Source organism: Lolium rigidum, chromosome 5 (genome assembly GCF_022539505.1).
Source record: "Lolium rigidum isolate FL_2022 chromosome 5, APGP_CSIRO_Lrig_0.1, whole genome shotgun sequence".
In the NCBI taxonomy this organism is placed as follows: domain Eukaryota; kingdom Viridiplantae; phylum Streptophyta; class Magnoliopsida; order Poales; family Poaceae; genus Lolium; species Lolium rigidum.
The window spans coordinates 565,835-579,683 of record NC_061512.1 but is presented as its reverse complement, the minus strand read 5'-3'; the positions used below and the strand labels follow the sequence as shown (position 1 = coordinate 579,683).

Genomic DNA, 13,849 nt, shown 5'->3' with positions numbered 1-13,849 from the left:
CATGTCAAGTTCCAACCCTTCCCGTTTCCACAACCTCCATGCACCTTGGGAGAGAGGGACGTACAGGCTGAAAATATGATCTCACACGCATGTGTGTTACTAGCTATGTTAATCTCATATGCATAGTCTGAGTTTTTTCTCAAAACTGTCATCAATCACCTTCCACTCCTTGAGCTCACGGTAATGATTTTTTTAAATGGGACCAGCGCCCCAAGCTCTGCATCAATAGATGGACACGTCCTTTCTTTTATTGCAATGTACGATTATATCATTCAGTTATTATCAGATAAGATTGAGACAAGTATCTACCAAAGAAAAAAGATGAGCAGTAGAGTACTAAATATTAGCAATCCTATTAATATACCGTCCCCTAGTAGGCTGAAAAAAGAAGTCCTGAGCAACCATTTACATCCAATAAAGGACGAACTTTCAATTCTTCAGTGTACAAGGCCTGTATTTTTCTTTTTATGCATAGTCCTATACAAGACCCAAATTTTCTAGAGTACAAGACTTACATCTAGCAGTTGAGAAAGACAAATACTATGACCTAACAAAAATAAGCAAAATCGGTTTCCACACGGGATAACCGTCCTACACGTCGGTCTATAATTGAGTTGCGGCAGCTGCAGCTGCACACGATGAATGATTTCTCATGATCTCATCTGACTCTCCCCTAAATTGACCCTACGGGGTACAACGCGTTTCTATAATCCCAAGAGCCCAAACTGGCCATCGATCACACGCTAATTAAAAACAAAACTCGCATCGCAAGAACCAAAGTAAACACCGGCCAGAATGATACGATGCCTCTGCCTTGCAAACCAATTCAAACCCCTCTTAATTGAGGCTATGGCTTTCCCACAGGGAAGAATATTGTGGTGAATAAATTAAGATTTGACACCTACCTTGCCGCAGTTATAAAAGGGGGCTTAGCTTCACAGCTTCAACACCATCTCCCTCCTCCTACTCTCCAAGTTCCAGAGCCATTGTTGGTAGCCACCTAATCGACACACTGCGGAGTGCAATGGCGATTCCAGTCATCGACTTCTCCAGGCTTGACGGCGATGACAGGGCGGCCGCTATGGCGGAAATCGCCGCCGGGTTCGAGGAGTGGGGGTTCTTCCAGGTAGGCATACTCATAGCTGTTGGACAAATGTTCAGTAAAGGATGCCAATGTTGCGTGATACTCATGAGAGGATTTTGTGAAGCAGCTTGTGAACACTGGCATCCCTGATGAGCTGCTGGAGAGGGTGAAGAAGGTGTGCAACGACTGCTACAAGCTTCGCGAGGAGGGGTTCAACACGTCCAACCCCGCGGTCAAGGCCCTCGCCGCCCTGGTGGACGAGGAAGGCGAAGGCCTTGCCATGAGGAAGGTCGAAGGCATGGACTGGGAGGATGTCTTCACCCTCCAGGACGACATGCCATGGCCATCCATCCCTCCAACCTTCAAGTAAGTGTGGCAGTGTCCAGTGTGACAAATTAACTGCCAACCAATATGATCACATCAGATGCCTTAATTTGCTGGGTCATTAATTGTCGATCATGTATGTGCGCTTGCAGGGAGACGATGATGGAGTACAGGAGGGAGCTGAAGAAGCTAGCGTTGAAGATGCTGGGCGTCATGGAGGAGCTTCTCGGGCTAGAGGAAGGGCACATCACGAAGGTCTTCTCCAAGGATGGCGACTTCGAGGCCTTCTACGGCACCAAGGTGAGCCACTACCCGCCGTGCCCGCGGCCGGAGATGGTGGACGGGCTGCGAGCCCACACCGATGCCGGCGGCCTCATCCTGCTCTTCCAGGATGACCGCGTCGGCGGACTGCAGGTGCTCGGCCGCGACGGCCTCTGGGCCGACGTCCAGCCCGTCGAGAACGCCATCGTCATCAACACCGGCGACCAGATCGAGGTATGTTGAGTATTGCTGGTCTTGGTGGACTTGTGAAGCTCACGTTAATTAACACACTTAATTAGTCGCAGTGTACAGTTGAATTATGATGCTTGCCTTGCCTTCTTTGCTTTGTGATCTGGAGAAGCTACTAAAAAAATAATTATATGGGTCAACCCAAGAAACCACCTCAAAAAATTTGAGCTCTGAATCCAGAAGGTTTTTGTGCCCAATTTTAGACAAGAACCACTCACTGCAATTTGAAAGGTTAAAAGTATTTTTACCCAAGTTTACACCAGAATTGCTCACTGCAAGCAACTTAATCGCAGGTGATGAGCAATGGCCGGTACAAGAGCGCGTGGCACCGCGTTTTGGCCATCCGCGAAGGCAACCGCCGTTCCATCGCTTCCTTCTACAACCCGGCACGCGCAGCCGGCATCGCGCCTGCAATTCCCGCCGCCGACGACTCCAGCACCGGCGCCGACTACCCGAGCTTCTCGTTCGGCGACTACATGGACGTGTACCTTGAGCAGAAGTTCCAGGACAAGGAACCCAGGTTCACAGCAGCAGCGGCAATGAGCAAGAAAAGGATGAACTGATAAGCCTGAGCCAGCAGCCAACATGTCTGCACCTGCAAAGCTTCAGTTCCTTCTCCTTCTAATTAAGTTACTCGGTTAAGTGTGCAATTACAGTACGGGTTTGTACGATAAATATAGGTTGTTAAGTACAGATATGTTTGTGCCATGCGGCAGTCTCAGAGCCATATATACATAAATATATGGTGGCATAAAGACTGTCAGAATGTGCTGTGGTCAACAGATGCCAGAGTGATTTGAAGCTTGGAATGGCATCTCTCAATGGGTTTGATTTTTTTCTTTTCTGTTTGGATGTTCAGATTGTTCATGTCGTTTGTAAATGTACATTAGTGGAAGGTGTGAGAAGGTTCCTTGAATTGCAATATATTGATGGGTTACTTACAATACAGTGCTAAGTTTCAGTCTGGACTAACATATGTTGCCTGATACAGTACTACTTTCATGAGCTTCAGAACTAAAGAATTAGTCTGAAATCCAAGTAAATTATGATTGTGAAACTATTTTATAAGTATCCAACGATAATATTAGTGATCGAAGATGGAAAAATGAATGGAACATTTTGATGCTTATAATACAGTGTTAAGTTTGCATCTGAACTTACATATGTTGCCTTATGCACAATACTATTCCATGAACTTTAGAGTATTTTAAATTCATTTGACTTAACAAAATTGTAGGTGAAATAGTTTTCATATAATCTAATTATGCAGTTAATGATTGAGATGCAAAGATTGATTGCATGTTAGAATAGTGACCTCCGTGTATCCAGTGCATAGAGTCGAGCGACAGCTTATAAATTATTGGATTTTGGGGTTCTACTTAATTTTTTTTTCTTTTTTCAGGTATTTTTGTATCTATATTCAGTATTATATGTATTTTGTAGGATATTTATGTTTTCTATTAATGCAATTTTGGTCGGCATAAAAAAATGTTGAAGTGTTTAAGAAATATATCGGCGGGGGAGGGGGGGGGGGGGCAAAAACAGCCTTAGCAGCGTGTATTCGCCACGCGTCGGTATGTCAGAGGCGTGCAAGGCCCACGCCGTCGATAAGTAGAATACCAGCGACCTGGAGAACACCACGCCACCGGTAGCGCCGCCGCCGACTGCTTTCGCCACATTCCTTCCATCGCCGACTGCTTTCTGCCGTAAGAAAGGAGTGATATGGCCCTTTTTTCAGCATTCGGCACGACCAGGCGTGGAATAGTTCTACGAGGTGGAATTAGATGTTTGTAATGCCGGCAATTTGGACGGAATTGAGGAGATTTAGGCCGGGGTGGGATCTCCACCGGGTTTAACCGAACGAGCGTTTTTGTTTTTTAGCGTGGTCCGGTATTGATTCCCGTCCAGTCCGATCCCGGCTGACCCACGCGGATTGAGCCCAAATCCCGGCCGGGACCGGACTAACCGAACGCGGAACGAGCGCTGAAACAAAAGACTGTCGCCGTCGGCGAGGGCGACGATACAAGGGTACGGCGGCGCGGGTGAGGAGCGCTACTCCGTGCAGACGCGGCGGTGCCCTTCTAAGATCTGACAGGAGGAAGACGGAGGCGCGCTACGCCACCCATTCGTTCGCCGATCTGCAGGTACGCAATCCCTAAGCCAGCGTGTTTGTTGGAGACGACGTGCGGAACCATGACGAAGGCGCGTACGTGACAGCCCGCGATGTCGATTTCACGGCCGCCATCGGCGACGGTCGGCCTCGTCATCGCCATGCCCACATAGTGGTAGACGGCGTGCGTGCTGCTCCGGAGTCCAGACACGACGTCGCGCCATCGGTGGCGTCTCCGCCCACCAGGGCCACGTCCGGCCGCACCGGTAATCGCCCCCAAGCGAACTCGCGTCGACAATCTGGTCTCTCACTTGGCCTCCACCGTCCACGCGACCTGCGGCTTTATCATTACCACCACAGCCAACTGCACTCCCCTACATGCCCACCAGGTGTTCGACTAGGTGCCGCAGCCACGCCGCCGTGCATGCTATGACCATGACGAGGGCATAAGCAGCGCTGGTAACACCTGCCCGCGGTGGACTTTGTTTCCACTTACCTAGTTCCCCAAGCTGCTAGAGACCGGGTGCTAACTAGAAGGTTCTCTCCCAGGAGCTAATCTTGGCATTTTCTATAAGTAACATAAATGATTGCTCCTAGACAGAGAAATATGGCTCAGTTAACTCCATGCAAGACCCTTTCTTCTAGAATTCCCAACTTAGCATGAGTACAGTTAGCTCTCATACCAACTGCACTCTCCTTTTGGAAACTGTCACACCTCTATTTAACTGAGAATTTGCATTTAGGCTGGTACTGTCCTGTCCTGCATCTCACACCTATTTGACTGAGAATCTGCATTCACGCTTGATAGTACTGCTATGTCCTCTTTGTGCTGAAATTTTTCCTAGCACATTGACAACCCGGAACAGATCCGCCCTTCTCATGTGGGGCTGCCCATAGCTTCAGCTCAACCCATCTTGATCAACATGCCGCCAAACCTACATGTCACACTCCGGGAGGAGTTATCAATTCCAGTGTCAGCCTTAGCTGAAGCAACACTGCTGTGCGTCCACTATCCTGATGTTTGTGTGGATTGGGTTGTGGCCCGAAATCAATCTGTTCAACCCGGAAGTAACAAGACCAGGACACCAATAGACTCATCAGGCTTCATTTGGCTGCTCGTCTTAGCTTGCCCTCAAATTCTGTTCATGTTGATTCCACAGTTTTTATTCATATGTTCGAAGTTCTCTATTTCGTTTATTTCATGTAGACTGTAATTTGTTCATTCGAATTTGGTTTGTTACAGTGTTTCATTATGGGCAACGTATCCTATGCATCCAGGGGAGTTGTGTATCCGTGCATCCGTCCAACCTTGACCATCTGATCCAGATCACGCGGGCACCATTAGAAAGTGAATAATTTGCGTTTTCACGCCCGCCTGGAAACTTAAGCCAATACAATTTCACAGTAAACCCCTATTGTGCCCTTGATAGATTAAAAAGTCATGAATCATTTGTGGGCTGACGGTGACTGCAAAACGCGGCGGATGGCACTACAATGCGATCACAAACCTGGAGAGCCTGCAGCTGCAGGTTTCGGTGGCACAGCACGGTGGCCGGCAGCTGTGAGCTGGCGAGTCCAGGGGGCAGAGGCCGGCCGGCGACTTTAGCCGGCAGGCACTGACGGTGAAGACGCAGCGGCGGCAAATCAGTCGACGTACATCGTCTTCGATTCTAACTTTGACGCCATAATCGTCTCAGAAGAGCACGGGCGCACATGCCTGGTTCTAGCCAGATGACGAGTTAAGTCTTACATATTCGGTGCCTTTTAAGGAGCACGGGCGCACATGCAATGGAATTCACACATATTAATTTCCTTGAAGATACATGACTGCTAGCTTCCCTATGCGATTGAGCACAAAAGTGCAATCACGATTTAACGTATGCTGGGTCTGATTAGCTCTACGTAGCACGCTCACGCATGTTATGAGTCGAGGTGTTGTTGATCGCTGCTGGCCGCCGCGTTCTTTGTTCACCGCCGGTCCGCCGCTTTGTGGTCGTTGCCGGTGTCTCCCGTTGTGTCGCCACTGCCGGCCGTTGCATTGTGTCGCCAAAACCTGCAGAGTTTCCGTCTGATCGCACGGCGTCCGCCGCTGCGTTCTATAGCCGCCGCCGGCACACAACCTAATCTGTTCCATGACCTCGATCTATCAAGGGCACAAAGGGGGTTTCTGTAAAATTGTATGGACTTAAGTGTGTACGCGGGCGTGAAAATGCAAATTAATCACGTTTTTCATGGTGCCCACGCGATCTGGATCAGACGGTCTTAGGCCGGACGGATACACGGATACACAACTCACCTGGATGCATAGGATACGTTGCCTTCATTATGTTAACTAAGTGATCCTTACAGGGATGGATTTTCGTGCCCGGATTCGATCCTTTGGCACATTTGTTCGCATGAAGCTGTATCAAGTGGATAAGACCCCTGATGAGCTTGAGGTTACTAAGAACACCAGGCTAGAAGATTGCGGGATACTATGTGGCCTGGGTAGTTTGATTCTGTGCTGGGGTGGAACTGGAGATGTATTAAAAGCCATCAACTGGACCAACAAGAACCACGCATACTACTGTGTGATATACTTCACTTTCTCTCTACTTATAATGTTCATGGGGTTGGTATCAGCTAAATTCCCTGACACAGCACTGATGCCTATCTTTGTTGCTGGCCTGGGAGCATGGCAAGCTATGATAGTGATGTCCATATTTTCCTCTTATCACTTGGGTATAGTTCACTACCTTCCCACACCCGAGTACACAATCTTCTCCATGATGGCAACATCGCTCCCATTTACTTTGTATTGGGGGTTGAGTGTCCAAGACCCTTCGGTGAGAATCTGTCGTACTACAAAATTACGCATGCATACCATGCTTGTCATAATAAAATTCTCCATGTGCAGATTCCATACAAGATGGGACGGGTGGTGATCTGGACCATTACCTTGCCTTACCATGTTGTGGTCTGGATTGAATCATTAGGATGCAAAGCTGGTACATGGATTCAAGCAAAATGGGAAAATGCTCGTGTGCGAGTTGGTGGAACATTACCAGGATTTTCCTCGGTACTAATCTTTTATTGCACCAAGTTGATAGATTTCGCTTCCCCCATCATGCTTTCCAGTGCATTACACATTGAGAGAAGTGCACGGTCGTGTCATTACTACTGCTATTATTTCTTGTGAACTTAATAAGATTTTAAATGTATCCAAGATTAGCTGATAGAGTTCTTCTCTTTATGCATTGTTGTAGGTGCCACCACAGCCAAATGCATAGGTGATGCAAACAATCCTTGCTAAGTGATGAAAATAGGCCAGGTAATATATTGTTTCTTTGTCTCTACTTTTCTGACCTAAATTGAGTATGTCCGCTAGTAATTCTGCTGTCGGTCTAACCTAAACAGTATTGCAGATAATTGTGAATACAAATAGGATGGCGTAATGTACAAGTAGGACTTCCCTCATCGTCTCGCTGATTGCTAGGAGACAGCAAGGTGCCTCAGTTTGTCCGATGCAAATACAAGACCAAGTGTTTCTGGGCTTTTCTCTCGTCCCATGTACTAAAGACTCAGTAGTTGGTTGTCTCTTGGGCATAGCCTTTATTTGCAGGATTATGTGTTTCATTAGGTTGTCTCTTGGGCATAGTCCCCATGTTGTCTCCTTTCATGGATTCTTTATCTCCTTACATTGATTGGTCTTTAGCTGGTGCATTTGAATAGCAACAGTACAGCTCCTGTACTTTCCGAACTGATGTGGAGAATTTATTCTTGTTTGCACCTCAAATATGTTAGTGCATACAAGTCATTGTCGTTTTGTTCTCATTTCAAATTACAGTGGTCAATGTGTTCCAGTAAATGCACCAGAAAGATCAATGCAAATGCCAAACAAACTTGAAGACCCTAAATCATCTGTCAAAATTTCCCTCTAGTATCAGATGTGTTCCATCAAGAAAATGGATCATCCTAGGGCTAGGAGCCACCACCATGTCGGTTTGGTGATCTCACCCGTTCGATCCGCTATTAGGTTGTTTGTTCCCTCTTGATGTTCAGTTCTACCCTCCTACATTTTCTCGTTCTTCGTGTCTCCCCTTATGTGTTTTGTCAACACTAGTTCCCATTTTGTTCTGCTCTGCTCTTCTGAAATAGATTGCACAGCTACTAGTTGCATTCGATAAGCATAAATTAGCAAATGGAAGTTACAAAACTTCAACGATCAAATAGTGATACATTGGCATGGTAGTAAAAAAGAACCAAGAACAAAGCCTGCCACGGTAATATGTTCAAGATTGTTTTTTGTACTACTCCCTGGGTCTATGAACTACATCAAAATTCAGAGTCCTATTACTGTTTCTTGTCCTCCTCCAGAACCATACTTGCACTGACTATTATGTTCAACAGTAGTATTGTGGTGACCCGGCATACCACTGCATGGTGTTGTATGCAAGTCTGATATAACACCAATGAAACACCGTTCCACTAGTATTATATCGCTCAGAGTGGTACAACAGAAACATATGCGGGTCCAAGGCATGTCTATAGAATTACAACATTGACTCTGTTACATAAGATCATCACAACCTCCTACTTTACAATGAGGTAAAACTGCAAATAAACTCCAGAAGAACGACTCGTAGTCTAGTCTTATCACGGACTCTAGTTGTAGAGTATTTAACTAGCTATAGAGGCTATGAATAGATTCTAGCTAAAAAGGAGCTATGTTTAGGAAGCTAGTTCCCTTCTATGGCTAATCTAGGTTTTCTCCTTGTTGGATGTAGTATTTGACTCTTCTGACAGGGTCCTGTCCCTTGAAGTTGTTGTTGACTCCTCGGCCTTCGAGTTGCATTGTAGATCCTCCTTCGATGCCTCCATATCTAAGCAGGGGATTTAAGAGTGGGATGCGTACGAGCGTACTCAACAAGTTCATTATAGGAAAGAGGTGTTTAATGCACTAGCTACAGCATTAGACCAGAAAGTCTAATACCAATGCAGGTTTTCATAACCATTTCTTCAAAAGGTTGCTTTTATTTAGAAGAACTATGTCCGTCAGCCTTCACCGGTTTACTAGAACTTCATGGAGTTCCTTTCCGGCAGCGTTCGCAGTTCCATATCCCGGAACAGGGAGTGATAGGTCACGGTTCTTTACACTCTGCAGAGGTGTGTTGCTTTACCCATAAGAGATCTTAACCTTGGTGCCAACCAGTGTACATTCCGATCCACACTTCCTATGGTGTGAGGCCCGGTATAAGGTCTAGCCAATCATGTTCCTCCGCTACCTCGAACACCCACCCTTTGTTGCATACCCCGACCACTGGGTCCTCGCCGGTCCCATTATTCCCACTCACGGGTGGACCCCGACCACGACAACAGTTTGGGACTCGTTAACCAAACTCCTTCGCCGGTAGCTGCAACCCATCATAGACCGCAATACCGTGGGGACTTAAGGCTTCCCCAGCCAACCGCTTGTTCTTCGAGCGACAAGTGTCTACGGACTATGCCGCGGGGACTTAAGGCTTCCCCAGCCAACCGCTTTCCCTGACAGATACATGTGTCTACGGTAAAGCGCATCCGTTGATGAACGAGAGGTGGAAACACTTTTGAATACTCCGTCCCACTCCGGATCTTATGGTTAACACGGGTATTACGGCACAAGAATCACTGGACGAAATTTGTTGTTTAATCCTAGATGGATATTGAAAGGATCGTATGCCGCACCTAGAGGGGGGGTGAATAGGTGCTAACCAATTTTTAGTTCTTTTTCAATTTAGGCTTGACACAAAGGTAAATTCTCTAGATATGCAACTAAGTGAATTTACCTATATGACAAGGTTATCAACTAAGCAAGATATAGCTACGCAATATAGGAGATAGAATGGGATAGAGGTAACCGAGAGTGGAGCACGCGAAGACACGGAGATGATTCCCGTAGTTCCCTTCCTTTGCAAGAAGGTACGTCTACGTTTGGAGGAGTGTGGTTGCTACGCAAGCCAAACCAACAGACCACGAAGGCTTCACTCGGATCTCCTGTGAGCAACGCCACGAAGGCCTAGCCCACTTCCACTAAGGGATTTCCTCGAGGCGGAAACCGGGCCTTTACAAGGTTCTTGGGGCACACATCCACAACCGAATTGGAGGCTCCCAAATCTGTAACAATACAACAATCAACAACAACACATCAACAACAAATCAACTAGGGAACCAAATAGGAACACTAGCATGAGATTGTTATCACCAGAATTTGACCGGATCAGAGGTGGGCCGCGATTGGAGATGGGTTTGAAGAATATACATAGAAGGAGTACATGAATCGGCCTTGTGTATCAAGTTTGGGCTAGTTTGCCCGTGTATCTGTAACATAGTAGGATGCGTGTCGGTTAGAAGGAGTTTGGGCTCGTGCCCGGTTGGGATTATTCCCACGTTAGAAAGTCCCCTAGACTATAAATATGTATCTAGGGTTTATGAAATAAACAACAACCAACGTTCAACACAAACCAATCTCGGCGCATCGCCAACTCCCCCGTCTCGAGGGTTCCTTCCGGGTAAGCACCATGCTGCCTAGATCGCATCTTGCGATCTAGGCAGCACTACGTTTATTCGTCCTCCATGCGCTGCTCGTATCGAAGCCTTTTTGATGGCGAGCGGCGTAGTTATCATAGGTGTTTTAGGGTTAGCATTGTTTCTCGTGTCATATGCTATCGTCGTGCAACCCTTAGGCATCTAGCCGCCCTTACGCCTATCACGGGTGTAAGGGCGGCACCCCGCTTGATCATTGTTTAGTAGATCCGATCCGTTATGATTGCTCCTTGTTCTTCAAAGATTAGTTTAATATCTGCATTGTTAGGCCTTACAAACGGGTCGAAGGATCCAGTGGTGCGTAGGGTGTAGTTTGCTAGCCCTAGACAGGATGTTCCGAGGATCAACCTCGTGTTGGTTTTTAGGTCTTGTCTAGGGTCGGTTTACGATCACCGTGCGTGGCCGCCAGACTCGATCACGAGTAGGATGTTCCGATTGTGCGGTGAAAACCCCAAATCGTAGTAGGTCGCTTTAGCTTTATCTTGATCAAGCAGGACCACCATCCGATCGTACACCTCGTACGTATCATGGGTGGATCGGCTCTTTGAGCCGATTCACAGGACAACTCGAGAGCCGATCGAGGCTCGTATTCAACGTTTACGTGTATGCCATGCAGGAAACTAAGCGAGGCATCATCCGACACCTTCCCGACCGGGTATAGGTCAGGTGGCACGCCCTTGCATCAGCATCGGACGTGTGTGCGTAAGGCTTTGCGGGCCGTCGCTCGGAGGGACCAGGGGCCAGCCGCAGTCCTGGGAGATTCCCGGCTCTACGGTGTTGCCCGTCGCTGCCCGCCGGTGGGTTTCGACCGCAACACATTCCGGCACGCCCGGTGGGACAATCTTCGACATCCACCGCATCGCCATCTACATCCGAGATGGCGGAAGGCACTCCGGTCAAGTACGAGGATCCGGCTGAGGAGCTCAAGAAGAAGCATGACGAGATCAAAGCAGTCCTCGAAGCCGACCTCATCGGTTCTTTCCATAGAACCCGCTCACATGGCATCAGGTGGAAAGGGTTCTCACCTGAAGGCGCGCTCGATGGAGTGGACCTGTCCGCCCCGTCAGAAGAACGCACCAGGTCGCTGCGTCAGGAGATCAACTTCATGGTGGCTCATTCGCTGCACCGCCACTCTGAGAGCCTGGTGAACACATTGGAGCGTGTCGCTCTGCGCGTGATCCAGGAAATCATGTTCCATCGGTATTCTCCGTCAGGACCAGTTCTGGGGACTTACCAAGGAGAGATGCCACTCGAGTCCCGTCCACCGCTGCCGTTCGCGTTGGCAGCACCAGAGGTGCCGAATTCATCGGCATACGTCGTCTACAAGATTGGTGGTGACCCTAGTGACTACCAATTCTTACATGAGGCGCCCAAGGAGACCCCCCACGGATACACGTGCGCATACGTGCCAGACTGCAGTAACTGGGCACTCTCGAACCAGGCTGCAACAGCAGGGACTTCTGGAACAGCAGGAGGAACGTCGGGAACAGATCTTGAGAAGCGAGACGTGGCTAGCTAAGTACGCCACTCCGACAAACCTCCGGAGCTCAGCTCCTGCGGTTGGCTCGGAGCTGGAAAAGCAAGCATGGCTGGCTAAGTATGCCACCCCGGCGAATCTTCAGGGTTCGACGCCTTCAGCCATCACCGCGGATCAGATTTGTACAATTCTGAAAGACCAGTTCGGCATGATGCCGAAAAGGAGGACAATCGGGTATTCCAAACCGTACCCCGACGAGTACGAATTAATCTCGCTACCACCCAAATATCGGCTCCCTGACTTCACAAAGTTTAATGGATCAGATGGTTCCAGCTCCATCGAGCATGTGAGCCGATACTTGGCACAGCTGGGCACGATCTCAGCATCAGACGAGCTGCGTGTGAGGTTCTTCGCACGGTCCCTCACGAGATCGGCTTTCGGGTGGTACACATCGCTGCCACCAAACTCAATCCGGACTTGGAAGCAGTTGGAAGAACAGTTCCACATGCAGTATCACTCAGAGGCTTCCGAGGCTGGCATTGCCGATCTAGCACAAGTACGACAGAAGCGCGGGGAAACAGTAGCAGAATACGTCCAGCGCTTCAGGACCGTTAGGAACCGATGCTATTCGGTTCATGTAAGTGAAAAAGAAGCGATCGAGTTGGCGGTGGTGGGTCTCTCATCATCGATCAAGGACGTGGCCTCCCAAGCGAGACTACCCTTCACGGCGCACATGGTGCAGAAGCCGTCGGCGTATGAACAACGCCACCCGGATGTTTACCGGGATAAATTCAAGCGTGCGGTGGTCCTGGTTGAGGCGGACGAAGATGAAGGTGCTGCGGGAGATCAAGAGGTAGCAGTGGCCGAATGGACTCGGGGGGCAAGCCCCGTGTCCTGTAAATGGGTTAAGCCACAAGGTCCTCCAAAAGGGTTCGACTTCGACGTGACCAAAGTTGAGCAGATTTTTGACCTCTTACTCAAGGAGAAACAGCTAAAGGTACCCGAAGGCCACAAGATCCCCACGGTGCAGGAGCTGAACGGAAAGCCATACTGCAAGTGGCATAACACGTTCACCCACGCCACCAACGACTGCAGGGTGTGGCGTCAGCAGGTCCAAATGACGATAGAACAAGGGCGGCTAATTTTCAGCCAGTACGCCATGAAGGTCGGCACGCACCCCTTCCCCGCCGTTAACATGGTGGAGTATACTTACCATGGAGGGTGCCAGCCAGATTTCTCGTGCAATATCAACATGGTAGGACCTGGGCACCACTGCGGTAAGGACGGAGATGAGGGCAGCCTGCTCTCATAGCAAGGACACAGAGGAAGCCGCTCCACGCGATCGGCTCCGCCACGATGGCAAGCGCTACGTCACAGAGGGAGGAGTGATGAACGTAAGATATCAGCGACCTCTCTCTGACCACCTCCTCAACAAGTATGTGGGTCAATACGACCAACGCCGGCGATACAACGACGATGATGAAAAAGATCGTCTGGCTAGGGACGACAGGAGACGTCGTCGGCATGATCACGATGAGGAGCGATATGAGCGCCACGCCAAGGGAAAGTCGAGGGAGCAAGACGACGTGGATAGGCACTGGGACTGCCCCTTCTTCAGACACTGCTGGGATTCAGGAATGAGCCGATTGCCTACAATCGGCAACTGCCCAGAATGTAAACAAAAGAAGAAGGATGCAGCTAACGTGTCTGTGTTCAAACGTCTAGGGCCTCTCCCGCCTCGGAACGAGCACGCTGAGTCCTCTCGGGTAGAAGATCTCGAGGA

The 13,849-nt window shown here is 48.8% G+C and overlaps 2 protein-coding genes across 3 annotated transcripts; both read left to right on the top strand.

Moving 5' to 3' along the window:
• Positions 1-998: 998 nt before the first annotated feature.
• On the top strand, positions 999-2,481 carry LOC124653739 (1-aminocyclopropane-1-carboxylate oxidase-like). The gene is made up of 4 exons (XM_047192801.1): positions 999-1,126; positions 1,212-1,450; positions 1,561-1,903; positions 2,212-2,481. The coding sequence occupies exons 1-4, from the start codon at positions 1,025-1,027 to the stop codon at positions 2,479-2,481; spliced, it is 954 nt and encodes a 317-aa protein (XP_047048757.1). The 5' UTR covers positions 999-1,024.
• A 1,517-nt stretch (positions 2,482-3,998) lies between these two features.
• On the top strand, positions 3,999-7,875 carry LOC124653741. 2 transcript variants are annotated; one of them, XM_047192803.1, is made up of 5 exons: positions 3,999-4,062; positions 6,378-6,853; positions 6,925-7,086; positions 7,274-7,338; positions 7,433-7,875. In XM_047192803.1, the coding sequence occupies exons 2-4, from the start codon at positions 6,380-6,382 to the stop codon at positions 7,295-7,297; spliced, it is 660 nt and encodes a 219-aa protein (XP_047048759.1). In that variant the 5' UTR covers positions 3,999-4,062; positions 6,378-6,379; the 3' UTR covers positions 7,298-7,338; positions 7,433-7,875. The 2 variants fall into 2 exon arrangements, with proteins under 2 accessions (XP_047048759.1, XP_047048758.1); XM_047192802.1 differs by lacking the exon at positions 3,999-4,062 and having other exon boundaries at positions 6,357-6,853.
• The last annotated feature ends 5,974 nt before the right edge of the window (positions 7,876-13,849 follow it).